The sequence below is a fragment of the Grammomys surdaster genome, unplaced genomic scaffold, assembly GCF_004785775.1.
Source record: "Grammomys surdaster isolate TR1022 unplaced genomic scaffold, NIH_TR_1.0 126612, whole genome shotgun sequence".
NCBI classification, from domain to species: Eukaryota; Metazoa; Chordata; class Mammalia; order Rodentia; family Muridae; genus Grammomys; species Grammomys surdaster.
Window position 1 is genome coordinate 460,083 of NW_021621401.1, and position 20,410 is coordinate 480,492.

At 54.8% G+C, this 20,410-nt stretch overlaps 1 protein-coding gene across 4 annotated transcripts in view; it reads left to right on the forward strand.

Annotated features, from left to right (window-relative positions):
* Positions 1-1,031: 1,031 nt before the first annotated feature.
* Positions 1,032-20,410, forward strand: part of Cacna1h (calcium voltage-gated channel subunit alpha1 H) — a 58,304-nt gene continuing 38,925 nt past the window's right edge. For 3 of the 4 annotated variants that reach the window (XM_028760884.1, XM_028760886.1, XM_028760887.1), the window contains exon 1: positions 1,032-1,330. In XM_028760884.1, the coding sequence (XP_028616717.1) occupies positions 1,032-1,330 (299 nt within the window). The remainder of the gene's footprint in view (positions 1,331-20,410) is intronic. The other variant, XM_028760885.1, reaches the window with a different exon arrangement.

A 20,410-nucleotide genomic window follows, 5' to 3' on the forward strand; every position in this document is an offset into this window, starting at 1 on the left:
AAGGGGCGGCGCGCGAGAAAAGGAGGGGGTCCCCGCCGGCTCCGCGCCCCCGCAGTGGGGGCGGGGAAGGACGTTGGCGCCGCTTCCCCCGCCCCTCGCCCGAGCATCCCTGCGAGCGCCCCCTGCTGCCTTGCTCTCCCGCGAGACGGTATGGGGCGGGAGGAGAGGTCTAGGAGGGGGGCGCGGACCGGGTTCGCCCAGTCCTGGACTTGGGGCTGGCGGCATACCGGCACCGGAGAAGCACAGACTAAGGGATGTCGTGGGATAGCTTACGTCTGGGTGGGGGCGGGCCGGGCTGATGACCCCCGCCCACTCTCCGTCCATATCTCGGTCCCTGCGGGTCGCCCCCGGCCCGCCCCGGCCGCGTTGGCCCCGCCCCATGGGCCGCCCCCGCCGCCCCGCCCCCCCGCCACTGCTCACTCCGAAGTTTCCTGCGCTGTGCGCGGACGGGCTCCAGGGCTCGCTCGCTCCCTCTCCGGCTCGGCCGCGCCCCCGGCCCGCGCCTGCGGTCCGCGCCCACCCCCCGTGCATTTAGCGGTTTTCCGCATCGGGACACCGTTGCTGCTGCTGGGCCGGCAGGAGCTACAGCTTCCGCGAGAGCTGGTGCCGGGTGGGCCGGGGGCGCGGGCCGAGGAGGCGGTACTGGCCCAGCTCTGGTCTCTGGACTGGGTCCCCAGTGACAGCGCCGCCCGGGCTATGCCCACGGGGACGCCGCTGGCCACCGGAGCGAGGTGAGATGCGGAAGGTACGCGCGCTTACTGCGCGCCTGGGACCCTTTGAACTTGAGCTCTGTGGGCTAAGAGCCCCTAGGGCTCCCGCAACCCTTCGCCTCGGCCTTGGGGGTGGGGCTGCCAGGCTTTGCCGGCGGGAGGGGGCGGGGGGCGCATTTGTCTCTAATAAGGAGAGACAAAGACATCCCGGCGGCCGCGGCTGTTCCCGCAGCTCCGCTCCGCCTGAGGCGGGGCGGGGGCGTCGTTCCTGGGCCAGGGTCACCGCCTGCCCTCTCTCCGCAGGTGCTGCCCTTCGCCACCATGACCGAGGGCACACTGGCAGCGGACGAGGTCCGGGTGCCCCTGGGCGCTTCACCTCCGGCCCCTGCAGCGCCGGTGAGGGCTTCCCCGGCGAGCCCTGGGGCGCCGGGGCGCGAGGAGCAGCGAGGATCCGGGTCGGGCGTGTTGGCTCCCGAGAGCCCAGGGACCGAGTGTGGTGCGGACCTGGGTGCCGACGAGGAACAACCCGTCCCATACCCGGCTCTGGCTGCCACAGTCTTCTTCTGCCTCGGGCAAACCACGCGGCCGCGCAGCTGGTGCCTCCGACTGGTTTGTAACCCATATCCTTACAGGGTTGGCAGGGCGCTGGGGACTGGGGTGTGGGACTCCCTCTGCGTACGCCCTGTGAACCCCGGTTTGTGGGATCCGACGCGGGCTGGGTAGGGGTAGTAGGGCAGCGTTCTTCTCAGAGATGGTAGGGTTAGCCTCGTAACTCGCCCGTGGAATCTGGGTTCAGAGGCACCTCGGGACGGAGAGTATGGGCAGAAGCAGCGAGGATGCCGCCGGCTCGGAAGGGGATGAAAGGTAGTTAACTCCTGGAGTCCTACCGGGGCGGGGTAAGGGGGATGGGAATCCCCGGCTTCTTAGCTTTCCAAAAGAACACCTGAGCCTGTGTGAAGACCCTCGCTGGAGTCTGAGGGCCGGGAAGGGAGAAAGTTTCCACCTGCTCTGTGGGCGCTGTGTGCCTGGTAGGGCTGGTCCCTAGTTCTCCGCGGAGTGACGTTGGTTTGAGAACTCAACTCTTCCAGGCTGAAGTCCGTTCAGGAGCTGATTTAAGTCATGCGCAGCTGGGGATGAAGTGGGGGGGGGGCAGGGAGGCAGCTAGCTTTGATCCCGACCCCCTTTTCCACAGTTGCCTAAGTGGAGAGGAAGGGATTGCGCCTTTTTTTTCTTGGCCCCAAGGCCACAGACTTTAACAGAAGCTTCCAGAACAGGGTTGGGTCAGTGCTGGAGGCATTTCTGGGGTGCAAAAAGAGGCTTCTGGCCCCGGAGCAGGTGGCCTTTTGGGCTTACCCTGGTAGGCTCAGAGGAGGGGCTGAAATAATGTCTGGTATTGCACCCCCTCCCCACACCCCCAGCAACTCCTCGGAGCTAGTCACCAGGGTAGGCTAGGCTGTGGGTGCTGCTGCTTCTTCCTTCCTGGGCTGGGTGGGTGGAGGGCCAAGGGGAGTTGACATGGGCCCATAAACACTCTTCGGCAGAGTCAGAGACAGAGGCAAAATGAGCAATGTGTGTATATGTTTCTCTACCTTGTGTGTTTAACTGTATAAATATTAAATACAAAAGAGAAATCTGTACCAAAAAAAGTAATAAAGCCCGTGTTTCTTTTCACTCCAATCCAAACATTGGGTGAGTCAGATTTTTCTCTGCTTATAAAGAAGGATGGTGGTCCCAGGGCCACAGCTTGTGCTTCACTGCCTGCTGTCTTTGTCCTTTGCAATTGACGGTAGTGACTGCCCGTGGTGGCATCCTCTGGATTGGCTGGCCCTCTGTGTAGGAGCAGGGTGACCTTGTGTGCCAGATGTCAGTTTGTCCCCTTTGGATGATCTAGACTGGAGGTGACTGGACCACTTAGTTTTGGTGGCAAAATGGTGTGGCTGGGAGTAGTGGGCCACCAGACAGTGCTGCTGTGGAACTTGGGGAGGTGACAAAGGCCAGCCAGCCCTGTGTTAACTCCCGAGTTTGTTGTTTCTAAGCTGTACAAATTAAGAGGAGAATGGACTGGGCCTAGACGTGCTCTCCTGACAGCCAGGATGTGGCTGCACAGGAGCCTAAGGCTGACCCTGGTTCTCTGGCTGCTGTGTCCCCCAGGATTTCTAACAAGGTTGTTTGTGTTGCTGAGTTCAGGGAAGGTGGGGGGCGGGATGGCTCACATGTAGACTGAGCCCTCAAGGGCTATGGAGCTAACGGTGCTACCTGGCCTGAGCCGACTGTGTGACCTAAAGTGGAAGGTGCCCTTGTAGGCCTAAGAGAGACTCAGGTGTTATCAGGCCTGGACAAACAGGCAGGGGGGTGAGCAGAGCTCTCAGTTGAGGAAGAGAATGCCTGCAGGTAAGACCACCAGGGAAGAAAGGTAGGTCCCCCCCTCAAGTCTATCCCTGTCCTGGAGCTGCTGGCAGTTCCAGGCCTGCCACACCCCCATCTTTTTGCTGTGTGTACCTCAAGAGTTTGATTCTTTTACTCTTGAAACCCGAGGATTCTGCATATTCCCAAGCTAGGGAGATGCCCTATGAAGAGCTAGTTTTCCAGGTTATTTGGCCTTGTCAGCACTCTGCATCTGTCCATTGGGGTGGGTTCATTAGAGCCCTGGCCACATGGGGATGGATCTGACCCTCAGCAGATGCTAGGCCCTGGAGTAGGGGTGTGAACCTGGGCCTCAGGGAGGTCCTAAAATAAGCTGCATGCCTGGACAGGCGGGGGATCAGCTTACTGGGGAAACCCATGTGGGCTGAGGCTTTCCGAGATCTTTGAGGCTCTTTACATTCCTGTGAGTTGGGTGGGGGTGGCTTTGTATGAGGCAGGGGAGCCTGGGTGATTGGCATGGCCAGGATTTTACAAGGGACTGTGTAGTGCCCTGTGGCTAGAGTGTTTCCTGGGCTTCAGTTTTCCCCTACAGGTAGACATAGTGTCAGCAGGACCTTTTGTCTTCCTCAGAGTGGGAAAGTCAGCTTAGCACAGGTGAACCTTTGCTCTGAGAAGCAGCTGCTGGCTCCCCAGCAGATGCCTGCCAGCCATAGCTGGGCTTCTATTGGCTGATAGAACATAGGGAAGTACTTTCTCTCAGTCTCAGACCTTTCTGGAACCCTCATGTGGTTAGCGGAGGTACCAACATAAACATAGTCCTGGTTCTACATGGATGGTGTCTCCCATCCCAGTGGCAAAGGAGCCTCCAAGGACAGCCTTTGTCTTTATTGATTTAGTTCCCTTTTAAAAATACAATCGGGCTGGAACTTTTGGGGAGAGCGCTGTTTCTCCTACACAGGCTTATTTATAGAGGAAGGTGGGTGGGACCCGTGTGTTGTAGCCTGCTCCACTGGGTTATGTTCTGCCCCGGCTCCCCCACCCCACCCCAGGCTCCTGACCCAGAACTGCCTGCAGTGCAGCTGCCTGCCCCAGCAAGGGAAGGTGGGGCCTCCCAGGGCGTGTGAAGCTCAGGAGTGGGCACCCAGCTGGCCTGTGTCAGCAGGGAAAGTGAGCTATAGGCGGTGAGGATCTAGGAGGAAATCTGGGGTATTCAGAGGTGACAGTCTTTAAGGGGATCCCCTTTAACCTCTCTCTCCCCATAACTGACAAAGAATGAAGGACATGTCAAGGGCACGTAGGTGAAGAGGAACTGGTTGGGTGGAACCCAGCTAGGAAGCACACACATTTGTTGAACCCCCTGGCTAGAGAAGCCTACCTAAGTCTGTATAACATCTTTTAAAAATGGATGCTTTAAGATGTCAAGGAAAAGCTGCTCCAAGGTGGCTGCCAGTACCTGGTTCACCACTGGCATGCATGTCTCCAGTGGAGACTTAACAGGGTGCTGGTCTTAGAAGTGGGGAGATAGTCCTTTGTCCTTGTGCTGGCCTTGCCTGAATCCTGTGCTTTGAGAAGGGTCCATCTCTGCTGTTTTAGAGCATCCAAACTGGCTCTCAAGGGAACCGTGTTGATTACTGGGGGTCACTGGGCCTCTAGAGACTCTTGGGGCTGAATTCTGAGCCAGGAATACTAAGTAGCAAAGACTTCTGTGGCCTTGGCTGGTACTCTGCTTGAGGAATGTTGTGGTCTTTGGAGGATCCTTGAAGGGTTCTTGGGAGCAGTTGTTCCCTCCTTAGCCTCTCAATCTATAACTGGAAACCTTCCTGAGTCTTCTACTGTTAACTGTCCATGCCAGCTTCTCTGGACTCTGGAGACTCTGGCCAGACAGAGCCACTGCTGTCTCCTTCCATGTCCACCACTCTGACCCAGTTAGGATTATAGGATGTAGATCAGAGAAGTACTAGCTTCCTGGGTCTTGATAGGCACTCTTATCTAGCTAGGGACATTGGCCCTGCATTTCAGGAGTCATCCTTCCCTAAGGTCCTCGAGCTGAGCATTCAGTGAGCGCAGGTCATTGGTGGGAGAAGAGTTTCCAGACAACTTTTGGAGCTCCTAGCTAACACCTGCCAAGTGAGCATCTGGAGCAGGTGTTGATTCATGCTTTGTCTGGGTGAGGGCACACCGTAGCTCTGGTACTCATTTGGTACAGGGGAGGTAGCATTATTACCGAGGTGGTAGGATGGTAGGGTGTTGGAGAGGACTCTCAGATGGATATCTCCCAGAACAGGGTCCCCTAAACTTTTCATTGGAGAGTCATTCATACTTCATCACCAAGGCGACACACCCATGTGATGTCACCTTTCCCGTCTCATCCTCCACGGAATGGGCATGATGCCAGCGAGGCTGAGCATGTCCTGGTGAAGGACTACAGGGTACACATAGGCTTAAAAGGCTTAGTCTAGGAGAGGCCCTGCTCTGGTAGGGAGTGTGCCTCCCAGATATGTTGTGTGGCTCGGGGATGGCTGTGTAGGGTCAAGGCCACCATACAGTGTCCAGGTCCTGCCCTCCTAATTGAGGCATCACCTTCCTAACCAGCACATCACACACCTGCATACTGGCCCCTCGGGGGGAGGTGGCCCCAGGCTCACTTGTGTTGCCAGTGGATGGTGGCTCCTTCTATCGGGCCTTACTCTGCTTGCTCCTAATCACCCTTGTGTTGACCAAACCCAGTGCCCCTTTCTGATAGTCTCAGCACCTCAAGTGGACAGAAGAGCCTGGTCATCAGCTACTTGGGGACCATAGCAGACCCTCGCCCCTCATTCTCCATGTGTACCTTCTCTGATTGATCTTTGAACCCTCTGTATTGTGAGGAATTGTGAAGGGAGGGGTTCCTAATCCCAGTGGTCTTGGCTGCATCATTCAGCAAAAGTCTCCCCAACAGAACCATTCGGAATCCAGCTGTCTTTATGCCTGTGGCGGGTGGGGTCTGGACTAGAAGCTGCTGGTGCCAGGACCAGGGAAGTGATAGATACGTGGTGGCCACTGTGTCTGTGTGAGAGGAGGCCAGTAGAAGGACCAGATGGGCCAACAAGAGCTATGGTTCTGCTCCTGAGGTAAGTGGTCTGAGGCAGAAGGGAATATAGTGGAAAGGGCTCTGGATCCCTAGAGCTTGCTGCTAGCCGTGCAGGGTATGAGATGAGGTGGAGAATTGGGATATCAGAGAGGAGTGGGTAGGCCAGCCTGGGAACTCGGGAACCTACTGTGTGCCCTGATAAGGCTTTGGACCCTTCCTCAGGAAGAGGGCAGTGTTGGAACCCAGCCCTGTGGGAAATTGAGGTAAGGCAGGACTTAAGGGCACCTCAGGACAGGGTCTGAGAAGTGGGTGCTGCTGTCTTCATAGCTTGGAGGCTTGGCCTGTATAACGTGCTGAGACACCCCAGCACCATGCTGGTAGAGTACGCCACTGATTCGGGCTTTGGGTGTCTCCAGGGCCTGCAGGAGCACACAGGGTGGTCTGGGAGCTCCCTTTGCTCCCTCGTGTGCAGTGGGCCTGGCTCCCAGTGCTGCTGGCAGACGCCCCATTCAGGGTCAGGATGTGGAAGAATGCGGGGGATGGGGCAGCCTGTCAAACAGGGATGAATCCAGAGCAGTGGCCTGTGGCCAAGTCCAATCCTCGGGCTTGAGCAGTCAAGGTCAGGCGTGCAAATCCATTACCTTTGTTTATGTAGATGTTGGCCCTGGTGCTGAGCTGAGCCTTCTGGGGAGGGGGTAGCAGCTCTCAGGACCTGACTTAAAATATTCTTTTCTACCTTGGGAGCCTTCTCTCTTCTCCTGGGTGGTTAGTCTTGGCCTAACTTAGAACACCCCTAAGAAATGTGGGCCCAGGTTAAATTTCTAAGCCTGGGATTAAAGGCCACAGCCCTGGGTAGAAACAAGGTGTGGTGTCATGGTGTAGGGCCGGATCCTTGATCAGAGATAAGGGACAAAGGCCCAGACAGGATGCAGTCCAGGGAGCCAGGGATGCAGAGGAAAGGAACCTACTGGCCCTCAGCCCCATCTCCAGCTCAAGAGAGTTGGCAGAAGGTCTAGGTACCATAACCAGAGTCTTGTGCCTGCCTGGAATGACTGAGACTGGGTGCCCAAGTCACTCACCATTGTCTCTGGAAGGGCCTCATGGAACAGACTTGAGCCACGCCTGCCATGTGTCTGCCAGGGCTGGTATCTTCTGGCTTCTCAAGTCGCTCTAGGCACTGTGGCTGGCTAGGGGAAGAGGTGAAGCCACAGGCTTCAGGGAGAATGGGGGCAGATATCGGGGACAGCTGAGGAACACGCTGATTAATGCTGGATTGGGGAACTCTGGTCTCTGCATAATTGCTTTTTCCATCACCAGCATGTGTGAGCCTTGGATAGAGGAGCCCTGGACTGTCAGGAGCCAGCCCCTCCTGGCCCAGCACAGACTGGCTACAGGAGGATTTCAGGGGTCCCAGAGAACTCTTTTTTTGTTTTTTTCATATAGGCTATCCAAGTTGGGGCCTGGACTTAGAGGCCTCCCCTATGTTCTAAGAGTTGAAGGTTTCCCTGGGATTAAAGCAGTTAACTCTGGCTGTCCAAGTTGTAGGGGGGTCCACCAGACATATCTGTCCCTGCACCTATGTCCTGTCACCTCTGGATAAGAGACCCATGGGTGAGGCCTCTGTCCTGCCTGCTTCAGCCAGGTTTCTTCACCCTTTGCTGTTTGTGTCCCTTGGAACTTCTGTGTTCTTTCGTGAGGAAAGCAACCGTGGCACAGAGATGGTTCCTTATATCTGAGGTAAAGAGTCAGTGTTTCATTAACATGGGCACCGGCATGGAGCCTTAACCTCTATGCTGGCCAGACCTGCAGCAGGCAATAGGGAGAGGACCTGCTTAGGACTGGAGAAAAGGCCAGTCCTGGAGACCACAGCACCTGCCTGCCTATGTGGAAAGAGATGATTGCTGACCCTGGCAGCACACAGGAGGTCCCTGGCAGGCACAGTGATTGGCTTGGTTGCTCTGCCTTCTTCCCTCTGGACTATGCTAATGTCCCCTCCTCGGGCTGGGCTCCCTCCAGGTTGGTGCAGCTGGGACAGTGACCTGGGGAAGGGGCTTCAAGGGTTTAAGGGCAGCTTGCTCTGCCCATCCCACTTTGTTCTGGTCCTCTTCTTTACCTGTCTCTGCCCGGCGAAGCCCTTGGTATGGGGTGGCGGTGGGGGTCAGTTCTGGCCGTGAAGATTAAAGGAGGCATCCTGACACTGTGTTAGGGGACAGTGGCCTTTACAGTTGGAGGAGCTGGAACCTCTTGGGTCCTAGATCCTTGTAGCTACAGGAAGGTAAGCAGCCCAGTTGACTCTGAGGCTTATGTGTGCAGAGTAGTTGGGGGCAGGGTGCTGAGTGGGCAGGTGCAGTACCTGGATGTGGGGCAGGGTAAGAGGGTAAGTGGCCAGGTCTGTTGTACACAGGGCAGGTGCAGTAGGTACTCGGGAAGAACTCCGGCTGGCAGGCATAGGCCCCTGTAGCACCTGGGTTCCCTGGGCCCTGTCATGTTGGCCCATACTGTGGCGTATGTAGCCCATGATGACGAAAGCGATGGGTTCAGTGGATTTCCTGGAAAATAGTGGGAGTGGTGTAAGCAGACTTGAGGGTCCTGTGAAGTTGCGGTGGTGGAAGAGGTAACAAAATCACATTGTTTCTGTGGACAGATCACCTTTTGGGCCTCCATTTTCTCCCCTATGGCCCTATGTCCTCCAGCTGAGCGGCGGGGGGGGGGGGGGGGGCTGGCTATACTCATGATGCTTCCGTGATGCTGTGCTGGGCTGAACGCTGTCCCCTTCAGAATCTGCAACCCACAGAATGTGAGGCCACCCCTATTTGGCGGTGAGATATATTCAGATGTAACTGAGCTGAGTGTCTCAGATACAGTGACGGGCATTTCTGTGGGGAGAGGACAGGCTGTGTGGCAACCGTGGGAGAGACTGGAGCAGCATGGCCACAGCCATAGAACAGGGACTATCACTAACACCAGGAGGTGTAGAAGGCCAGGCACAGCCTCCCCAGAGCCTTGGAGAAAAACAGTCCCTGCTGAGGCCTAGACTGGGGACATCGAGCCCAGACAGAGTAGTAGTAAGTTCGTGTTGTTTGAGGCCGCTGGCCTGTGGTGCTTTTGACAGAGACACAGCACCTCAGCCCAGCTGGGGGGCATGCTTGCCCACATGGCTGAGTGTGCCCTTCTATGCATGCACGCATGAATGAGCCTTTCCCAGATAGCGTGCCCTGCTCCTGGAGGGAGATGCGCAGCTAGGCTTGCAGGGCAGGAGGATGTGATGTGCTAACTGGAGGTGCCCACTTGGGATAAATCAGATGCTCGGTGTCAGGCTCCAAGACAAGGGGTGGGTCGCCTGGGAAGCGGGAAAATCAGCCATGAAATTGGTCATTCTGACTGCCTGGTCGGCCAGTCAGGCCATGCTCAGGGCTCCCTGTTTTGGTCAGAGGCCCCTCCCAGAGGCTATTGCAGGTGTCTGGTGTGTTTATAGGGACATCTCTAGGGAGATCTGAACCACTCCCATCGAGCCCAGGGACTTTCCAGAAGGTGCCCTGAAGGTCTTTCCAAAATGGTGAGTTTTTACAAAATGGATCACTCTGCCCACAAGGGAGCCTACTGAGGCACCCCTGGGGTTCCTCAACTTTCTCTCTATCCTGGTTGTCTCTGTCCTTTGGTTTTGAGCAGAATGGTGGAAACATCAGATGAACCACTTCACTGTAAAAGCTGGTGTTCAGGTTCCCAGAACTATGGTCCCTAAGTCCTTAGATGCTACCTATCTCTAGCTGTTACAGTTGTCCCCAGAGGAGCAGGATCATCTCCCTCTTGGTGTCCATGGAAAGCAGTGATGACCCCAGATGGCCAGATGGCTCTAGTCTGAAGCTGCACCCTGCTCCCAGCTTCCAGCCCCAGCTCAGAGAATACAGAGAAGTCCATTATGACCCATTATGTTCCTCCTGGGGACACTTGGGCTCTGCTGAGGCTGACCATAGTAATCAGGCTAGAGGGACATGGGTTGGGTTTAAACCAGCGTAGCTGGATGGGGAGTAGCTTTGGCCCAAGAGTGAGACCCTTGAGGTGCTTGTTCGCGTGGTTACTATGTGGAAGTGTGGTCCTATGGTTACCTTGAAACTGACCTGGGCACCCCCTGGGTAGTGGCCATGTGCTTCTGCCTTGAGGATAACTGACCCTCGAGATGTCTGTGCCCTTGGGGTTTATGCCTAAGTTCTCTGTTCTATGCTTCAAGCAGGAGAGGTAGCTTGCAAGTTGAGGGCCTATACCCTGTTTTAAAATGTCATGGCCCCATGTGCAATGTGGCTGGCCCCTGTCATGCATCTGAAGGTGGTGGAGGGTCTAGTGGGAACAAGGAACCCTGTGGAGGGTCTGGGGGTGGAGCAGTATAGAGGTGATTCTTTAGCAGGCCGACTGTGGCTATCTTTCCAGGCCAAGAATTCTAACCCTAGGATGTCTAGTAGATGACCTCCAACGAGCAGCTTAATCCAACACAGAGACGAGAACCCTGCCCAGATGCTCAGCCACTGCTGTTTGAAGGCACAGAGGGACATAGGGACCACATGGCAGTGTCCCTACCATGTCCCTTTGTCTTTGGCAGCAGTTGCCAGTCCAGCCTCTGGCTGACGGTTGGTGAGTCAGCCTGCATTAGTGCCTCATTAAAATGGACAGGCTCTTCCTAGGCTGCTGAGGGAAGCCCAGTCGTCTCCTGCCCTTGCCCTGGCTGTGCAGAAGGCTGGCTGAGGCCTCCACTCTGTTGGCGCTTGCTGCATCCCCCCTCATTCCCACCACACCCTGGACTCAGCCAGGCTCAGGGCATGCATAGGACAACTCCCATAGGACATTTTGCTCCAGTCCTTTCTGGAGCGGTGATGGCCTAGGCCTGCTGTGTCACTGAGGTGACTAGATGGGACCTGCATGTACCCTGCAGCTATGGCCCATTGTGCCTAGCCATCGCACCCTCCTACACCATCATTGTGTCTCATCCTTGTGGAATGAGGGGCCAGTGAGAAACACCTGTAGGCACTGTGGCCATGTGGCCATTCCCAGGCCAGTTTCGTGTAGAGGAGTTGGGGTAGGTGCATGCCTAGCTTCCCCAATGTTGTCTGTGGGTGATAGAGGCCAGCTCTGGTGCTGGGGCTTGCTGCTAGAGGAAACTCAGGGTACCCTGTGAAATTAGCATTTCCACCAAAAGATACAAATGAAACTACCAGGAAAGTCACTGACACATGGAATAAGAGTGGTATTTTATTTAAAATCTGGTCTAAGGTTTGGGGATTTGTTCATTGTATCTCGTGTGTGTGTGTGTGTGTGTGTGTGTGTGTGTACCACTCTACATGTGGAGGTCAGAAGACAGATTGTGGGAGTTGGATCTTACTTTACGTCATGTGAGTCTTAGAGGTGAAACTGTCGTCAGGCTGAGTGGCAGATGTGGTTACCTGCAGAGCCATCCCAGGGTCTTTATTTTGAGGCAGAATCTCATGTAGCCCATGCCGGCCTTGATTTTATATGCAACTGAGGATGGCCTTGAACTTTTGATCTCCTGGCTTCCATCTCCTGAATGCTGGGATTGTAGGTCTGTACCACTATGCCTAGCTTATGTTGATAGTGGGGCTCAAACTTGGAGCTTTGTGCATGCTAGGCACACACTACCAACTGACCTATCTCCAGCCTCTGCGTCTTTTTAAATCTTAGGAATTCGATGACCTCACCCCAAGCATGTGTGTTTAGAGGACTTCAGTTACCTAGTGTGGACATAGCTGGCCTTCATTTTCCAGGGTGTGGGACCCTCCTTATTGGTGTGATCAGCACTGACATTCTGTGTGAGTGTGTCTCTGGTTAGCCCCTCAGACCCTGGATCCAGGAAGGCCTCTGGTGCCTGGCCTGGTGTACCCACTTGGACCATTTCAGCTCTTGTTCTGTGAGCTGAACAGTGGGCATGCACTGGCCATTACATGCTACCTGAGTATATGATGTAGCTATCTGTATCTATCAGAGCCTCAGTTTACCCCTCTGCAGCTTGGCCCGTGTGGATACTGTCCCCACAAAGCTCTCTGCTCTGTTAGTTCTGGGACTGCCAGTGACTTGCCCCACTCACAACTCTGACACAACCAATCCTGGCTATAGGTATGGACTGGCTGCTGCCTCTCTACCTCATCCTCTAAGGGAGCCTTGGTGGGACTAGGTGGTTGGTGACACACCTCCTGCTGAGGTCTCCCAAGTTGGTCCTGGGTCTTCATTGTTCCTGTGTAACAGACCCTAACAGACCCCTTTCTGTGAGATTCAAGCCTGAGTCCTGTAGAAAAGACCTTGTGCGTTATGGTTGGCCAGTGTGAGGTTTGCTTGTACTGTCAGTGACTAGCTGGGTATGGGCCATTGTAGCTCAGGGATAGCAGGCATGGAGGCATGGGGGGCTCGTGGCCCCAGTTGAGTTTCTGAGTATGGGTCACTCCAGTTCCCTGGAGTATTCCCAGCTCCTGGAGGTTGATGGCTTTCTCTCCTTTCAGTGCTGCTGCCCTGCCCCTAGTGTGTGTCCACCAGAGGCACCCTCCAGGCGGTGACTCCCAGATGATTTGGGTTCCATGAAAGTTCTAGGATGTGAAACACAATCGAGTGACACAGAGTCGGTAGTGCCAACCTGCTTGGTGAGGTGGGGGCTCTGAAGACTTCCTGTGGAGCAGGATGTGGGTTGTTGTAGGGATGGCAGCTGTCTAGGAGGTAAGGCCGCTGCCCAAGAATGACTCCCTCAAACCATTGTGTTCCCAAGTGCCATCATCAAAAGGAATGTTCCCCAAGCCAGACAGCGCCAGACAGACAGATGGGAACAAGCTTGTCAGGTGGGCCTGAGAACAAAGGCTCACCAACCAGTAGCAGATACCAGGCCATGGTGTTTGTGTCAGAAGCTGGGCCTGCTGCCACATTCTTCCATAATATTCCAGAACCTTGTGTGCTTCTCCACATTGGGATCTGGGTCAGCAAGCAAATGGAGCAAGGTCCAACCAGCGTGAAGCCATAGCGGAGGCTGGGTGTGTGCGAGAAACGGCGAGAGTCATACCCACTGAGGCCTAGTTCAGTAGAGCTTCTCGGGGTGGGGGTGCTTGGCACTCCAGCACTGGAGCATCAGCCTCGAGATCCAAAGGGAGAAGCCTTCAGGCCACCCCATCCCTTCCCATTCCCAAGTCCTGTCATTCACTATGTGTCCCAACTCCATCCCCAGGTGGCAGTGTGCACCCCCCCTTCCTAAGGTGCACACTGGCTGTAGCTCTGCCTGCTTTACCATGACATCAGGCTGGTGTCCCCCCTGAAGCTTCCCCCACTGGCTTGCTGTTTTTCATGACGTATCAGGAGGAAAGCTGGTTTCTTCTCATTTGCCGTGAAAGAATGGACTCCATTGTGCCCTGTGCATGGGCGGGCTCATGGCTCCTAATTGGGAAATTGGCTGTCTGGGCCTGACCCACTGGGCTGTTATTACAGTGTGGGGTGTGTCTGTGTGGTACAGGCTGCAAACTGCTCCTGATTTTTGCCTTTTGATTATGCTTTGCCATATCTCTGTGGCCACTGTCTTGTCTTCACGTTGTTGTAAAGGGGGCGTGGTGTTCCAGAGTGTGAGCTCCCACCAAGAGTTTCTCAGGAAATGCTTTCTCAAGGCCTGGCAAGGACTAATAAAGGGGACTTCAAACCTCTAGTGGCCTTAGTGTCACGGTGGGTGAGAGATCACACTTTATCCCGTGAGGTGCTCTGGGACCCAGTGTGGGTATAATGAGCTTCATGGAGTCTACTAGGTGACCCTGAATATTGCCAAGTTCCTGCTGGCCCATTTTGTCCCAGAAGTCAGTGTCCAGAGCAGAAGTCAGTGGTCTTTAGTCACCTGTCCAGAGCAGAAGGCAAGAGCCCCTGCCTGCCTCCCTGCCCACCTGTCACATGCCATGCCCAAGTCTCTGCATCTTGTCCACCTCACCAAGCCCCTGTGTGTTGCACCCGGGGACCAGGGGCTCAGGTATGACATCGGCAGCTACTATGCAGGGCTCATAGGCTGACCCCAGCACTGCTTGTACTATTGGGGTAAATCACACATCACATAAGTAACTCGTGAGTGTACAGCTCTGCGTCTACCACCCTCATCTTACACTTGGACATCCATGGCTGCAGTATGCTTTGGAGCACTTCTCACTATGCAGGGAGCACTATGCCCATCCATCTCTGCTGACCACCTTCTTCATCCCCATTTCCCTGTTCCGGAGGTGCCATGTAGTGGGATCACATGCTTACACGTGTTGGATGGAATACCGTGAACCATCCGACTTTGAGGTTTAGTTTCACTGTAGCAGGCCCCAGTGTCCAGTTTTCTTCTATGGGTACTATTCCGAGGTGCAGTTAGAGCTTTTGTGCTCATGGACATGCGTCCAGGTGTATGGCTCAAAGTGTTGCAGAGAATGGGCAGGCTCTGAATTCAATGCAGTTTCCTGGGTTTCATTCTTCTGGGTAGATACCAGGAATAGAACTGCTGGGTCACATAGGAGCATTGTTGGGTGACATATGAAACTTCCAGGGGCTTTACAAAACAACCCTCATTTGCTAACCCTTTATCCTACCTATGGGTCTGGGCCCCAAGGTGCCATAACAGGTCATGTGGCATCTCTGGTGTGTAGCAACCTGTCTAGTGGGTCTGAAATTGGTGTCCTGGCTGTGGTCCCTGAACTTGACTGCTTGTCATTATGAGGAACAGCTAGGTCCTGGCTCCCAGTTGGGGTGGGGACAGGTGTCACTGTCAGGTGGCGTCTGGGCCATGGGTAGGAGTAGCTGGCGCGTGTGTTTGCTCAGCATCCGTCCCTCCCTTCATTCTCGGGAGGATTTCAACACCCACACTTGGAATAAAAAAAAAATTATTAATGAGCTTGGTGCGGTTGCCATGGGAACCTGTTGCTAATGAATCTCTGGGGTTTCCTCTTACCTTTGCGGAGCTAGAGGCTGAGCTATGCTCAGACCAAGCATGCTTCCTCCTCTTTGGGTTGCCGTGGCAACGCCTGTCACTAATCCCCAGCCAGCTCCTGGTTTACCGGCCTGGCCCCAGGAGCCAGCTGCCCGCTTATGCTTACATAAAGTCTCTTTCTGTGATCCTAGCTGCTCCCAGCCCCACCAGGCTCCCTGGAGCACCACCATTCCTCTAGGGCCACACATGGGATCCCCGAGATGTCGAGAACAGATACTGTGTCAGGCTTTGCTAGAGGGACGACTCTACATGGATTGGGTGGGTCCGACTTCCTACTCTGAAGCACCCAAGCAGGCAAGAGTACACAGTGGGCCTAAACTAGGACTCATGAGGTGACACTTGGCATAGCTGCTACCAAGTACATAGCCTCGCTGACCCCTGACTGCCAGTTTGATGGAGCCCTGTGGTCATGGAGAAACAATAGGCCATCCTGAATCCTAGTGCCCCGCCTCCCACCAGGTGATCCACGGAATAGGGTCTCTGTCTGGAGAAGTGCTGTGTGGGTTAAGCCTGCCTACAGCCAGGTCACAGAGCAGTGCTGAAGAGCACTGAGTTCAAGGGATTGGGTATTCAGTAAATAGTTGAGTGAGATCTCTGAGAGGATAAAGGGAAGGGTCTGTGTCACCCACACCAGGATAGTGGAACATTTGGCACGAACCCCAGACATGGGCCTAAGATAGTGAGCTCCTCTACCCAATGATCTCTTCCTGGGCTGACTACTGGCCACAGTCAGCCTGTGTTCTCAGGGCATCCCGTAGAGGCTTGCAGGGAAGGGGTGATCAGATACAAGGAGGCTGATAGGAGGGTGCGAGGCAGGAGGATTCTCCCAGCTTCAGTGTATGTGTCTAAGATGTGGATGGAGAAGATGGAGAAGGTGTGGGTAGGAAGGGCCAGAGTGGATAACATGTCCACATGGTGCTAGACCTGTCATCTCCAGGAGTCAGCATGTGACCCCTTTGTCCCAGGACATCTGTGGTCTCTGCATGAGTCATTTAATTTTTCTTTTTGTCTCCATGACAAATGGCTGAGTAGTGAGTGAAAACCATTTAGGAGAAAGGCTGATTTTAGTTCATGGTTTCAAACGTTTCAATCCAATTAACTGACTCTAATTAGTATATATATTTGCATTCGTCCCCTTCTTCCTTTAGGTCCCCAGACTATGGGATGGTACTGCTCGTGCACTGGGCATGCCCCACTTAGTCATCTCTGGAAGCGCCCTCTGAGACACACTCAGGTGTGCTTTCTAATTTCCTAGCCATGTCTCAGTAGACTTGCTTCTGCTTACACCTCATGTTTAAGAACCTGTATGGTTAATGTCTGCCTTGGTAGGTTTTAGACCTGTGAACCTTGGAGAACTGGGTGAATGGATATAGCAGGGGGCTAGACTAGACTTGAGCTGGTGGTTGGCCCAGGGGCCCAGCACCTGCAACTCAGGGACATGAGTAGGATCCCTCTTTTTAGGCCACTGCAGCAATGTGACCTCTGTGGCTAAGGCATTCACTCAAGTAGTCTTTCATCAGTTTGTTATGTTGGATTTGGAGCTGATGGCCATGGTGGCAACTACTGGTGTTGGGACCTGTTCCCATGTCCCTTGGTCACCTGGGTTCTGAGGGGCTACTCCTCTTGGCCTGGTGTGACAGAATGGCAGAGTCTCCATTGCTAGGCTGTGTGGCCCAAGACCTATGTCTGCTGATGTGTGCTGATGGCCATGGGCTTGGTTTTCTGGCTTTGTGTTAGGGGAAACAGAAGCCTGATAGATGGGGTATGGTCAAAGGTCAGGCCTGTGAGGCAGAGTCAAACATAGCACATAATCAGAAGATAATAGCATGGAGGCCCTATGGATGTCAGGGTGTTTGAGCTTGCTTGTTCCCCAGCCAGAAGCAACTCTTCACTTCTGACCTGGAAAATGACCAGCCTGGTTGACCTTCAACCCCTGTGACATCATAATATTTGCCTGGTTGAGCCTGTTTACCCTCCTAGCCCGTAGGTAACCCCTAGTGAAGCTCCTGTCCTCAGCCTGGCACCTTGAGACACTGGCTACCTCTCTGTTCAAGCTCCACCATAGAGTCCCCTCCCTCCTGGGGACTGCCCCCTGATCCTATTGGAACAATGTTGCAGGTGTTCAGGTCAGAAAGACAAGACAGGATGTGGCAGAGGGATGCAGAAGCTCCCCTGGCTACCATCTGCTCTTGAACTTGGACTTCCAAAGCCACAGCCTAGGCAGAAGGGTGCTGCCTTCCCACTGCTGCCCCTCCCCCACCGCCTGCTTTGAGTTCCCTGTGCCTGCTCTTCACCTCCTCACTCTGGCTTCTCTCCTGGAGGAACCGAGCCGGGTGGCCCCAGTCACAGGGCTGGGAGGGAGCATCCTAGCCCAGTTTGCTAGCCCTGGGGCTTCCTCCCCTGAAAACCAGGAGCTAGGCTAAGCCACAGTGTGGAGGATGGGGTTGGCAGGAGGCCATAGAATAGTCTGACTGCTGTGGGTGTGAGGGGCTTGGGACAGTTCTGCCCAGTCTCTCCCTGGGGGTGGGAAGCTTTTGTCTGTCTCCCTCTCAGGCCTGTCCCTGTCCTTAGGACGAGCTGTCCATATGCACATAGGCCTGTGTCTGTGCAGGTGTGTGTGGACACAGATGTCTCTGGCCACCATTGTACTAAGAAGTTCATTGCTTATAGCAGGGATGTTTTCCTACTCCTTTGAAATACACCCTGCCCAATGATGGTGTCTGGGATTGGCTTCAGGATATTTTAATTCCTAATTTAGACTGTTTATATGCTGGGCTGGAGTTTCTGCCTGCCCCTCAGTACCTCCCTCCTTACCACCCTCTGTTTCCAGCTGTCTGGGGGTTGTAGGGTCCCCTGGGTTGTCAGGGAACTACCTAGGCAGAACCTGGCCCCTCACCCCACCGCTGCCAGCCCCAAGTATCTTCACCAGCCTTGCAGGAGCTCCCAGGTTAGTGAGCACTGCTCTCTTCTGGGTCCCACCACAGAGCCCTCTTTGTGAAAGCAGCCCCCTCCCCACATGCTTTAGGCCTCTTTGGGATGGGGATCTGAGGTCATGCCGTGGCTAGACTGTCCTGCCAGCCCAGCTACCTGGGTGGAGCCACAGAGCAGGGAGCAGAATCTGGCAGCAGTTCTGGATGTGTCCAGCTGTCGCCTAAGGAGACAGAAACAGAAACAGGCAGGAGGGAGCCCCTCACTGACCGCCACTCTTTGCTCCTTTATGAGCTGTAAGGACTGCCTGGGGATTGATGCTGACTGCTTGGCTTTAATCAGGAAATACATTCTGCAAGGACTGGTCTCACAGGCCCCTGGTTGCCATGTCAACAGAGTGAGGGGCTGTCAACCCCACCCCTGCCCAGCCACCCAGGCTTGTGGGAGGCTACAGGGAGAAGGTAGGGACCCACAACTTGATCCTCCAAGACAGCAGGGACTGGGTCTTGGCCAGTTGCCTCTCTCCCTGTGTACACATGTGTGTCTGGCCACAACTTGTTCAGAGAACATACAAGAGAGCCTCGAGGGACCTTGCCTGGGGGTCATAACACTGCCTGGTGGTCCAGGAGCCAAGACTCAGATGCCCTCGGCCCTGACGAAATAGAGGCATGAACTGGGGGGCTGGGGAGTCCCTGTGTCCATCTGAGTCTCTACCCCCAGAATACCCACAGACAGAGCAGAGGCTCCCACATCCCACCCTTCTCTAGGTCTTTACCTAACTTAGCTCCTCCCCTGTAGGCCAAGCTGGTATTCCCTCTCTTAGTGGTATCCTGGAACCCTCTGCTCTATGGGTGTCCTCCATGTCTTCTTCCCCATGAACAATCCAGACTTTTTTCCCCTTGGAGGGCTCTCAGCCTCTATGAGGTGACACTGGGGTAATTGGGAGAGGAGCGGCCCCAGGGCCCAAGGACAGGACCATTTAAACAGAGCAGGGCACTGGTGAGCTGCAAGCCTCCTTGCTTATTGCAGGCTCCTGTCCACAGAACCAGTGGGTCGCAGAAGCCTCTTCACAAACTTTTTTTTTTTAACCGTTCAACAGAGACTAATACATGGAAGCTTCTAGAAATAAAATCTGAATCTTGGAGGAGGCAAGGAATTGGGCGAGCTGGAGTTTCATTCTCTACAAGAATTAACTTCTCCCAGCCTCCAGGGACCCAGGGCCCAGGGAGCCTGCGACCTGCCACGCTTAGTGGTCCCTTTCACTGTCTTGTGTCCTCCGACCCCAGCTCCACAGCTGCTGGTCATCTTGGTCCACACCACCTGCTTTAAGCCATTCTTACTCAGGGACAGGCAGAGCAAAGTGTGAATTCCTCTGAATCCCCTCCCCCATTCATCCCTTTTTATACCTCAAAACACGGCTACCTTGCCCTCTATTCACACCGGGCGTCATAGCAGAGGAGGTAGTAAGGACAGTCCACACCGTGGGAAGTTCTCATTGTGTGCAGGCCCCATAGTCAGGGGGTGCCTGTGGTGGGAAATGTAGAGTGATTTCTAGTAAACCCCCTTGACCCAGCTGGCTTAGGTCCTGCGTACCTTCACATTTGCCACTTGGCAGGTCCCTGGCTCTGGGTGCCATTGCCAAGGGTGTGGCTGAGGCCATGCCAGAGTGGACAGGGCTGTCTCAGTGATTGGAGGGGCCACAGGCTAGTCCTGGGTTCTCCCTTGTTGTCTTGCCTTCTTAACCTAGTAGAGCCTGGAGCCACATCTAGGGCTGTGATAGCTGTCCCACAGAGCAGAGGCTCCCCTCTGAGATAACCATTCTGGCCTATCCTCTTAGCTCTCTCACCTTAGTGGCTCCTATGCTGGGGTTTAGGTGGCCTTTCTGTGGCATGCTGTCAGGATTGTACCTGCAGTGTGTGCTGAGTCTTGAAGCATCAGCTCCTTGGTGTGAGGGGATCCCCAAGATGTGGGAACAGCAGGTAACATCCCTCAAGCCGGTGTTCCACACTGCGCTGGCTCCTCATGGGAGCCTGGAGATTCCCTAATTAAGTAATTTATTATTAAAGCAGCCGTCTTCCTTGGAGCCTGCTTTCTACTGCTGCTGCAAGGACAGACAGGCAGGCATCCCACAGAGGTTGCTCTGATGGACAGCATGCAACCTGACACCCCACTTAGAAGAATTCTTAGCTTGTGTAGCTCACCAGTAGCTCTTGACTGATGCTCCATGTCTCCTTGGGGTTATCTTAGAGCCCAAAGTATGTTTGAGAGACTCACCAGCTTAGTTCCTGAGGTTAAGGAGAGGCCGGGGTCATCAGCCTGTCCTGCCCTGGAGTGATTTGTATAACCACAGGCCAG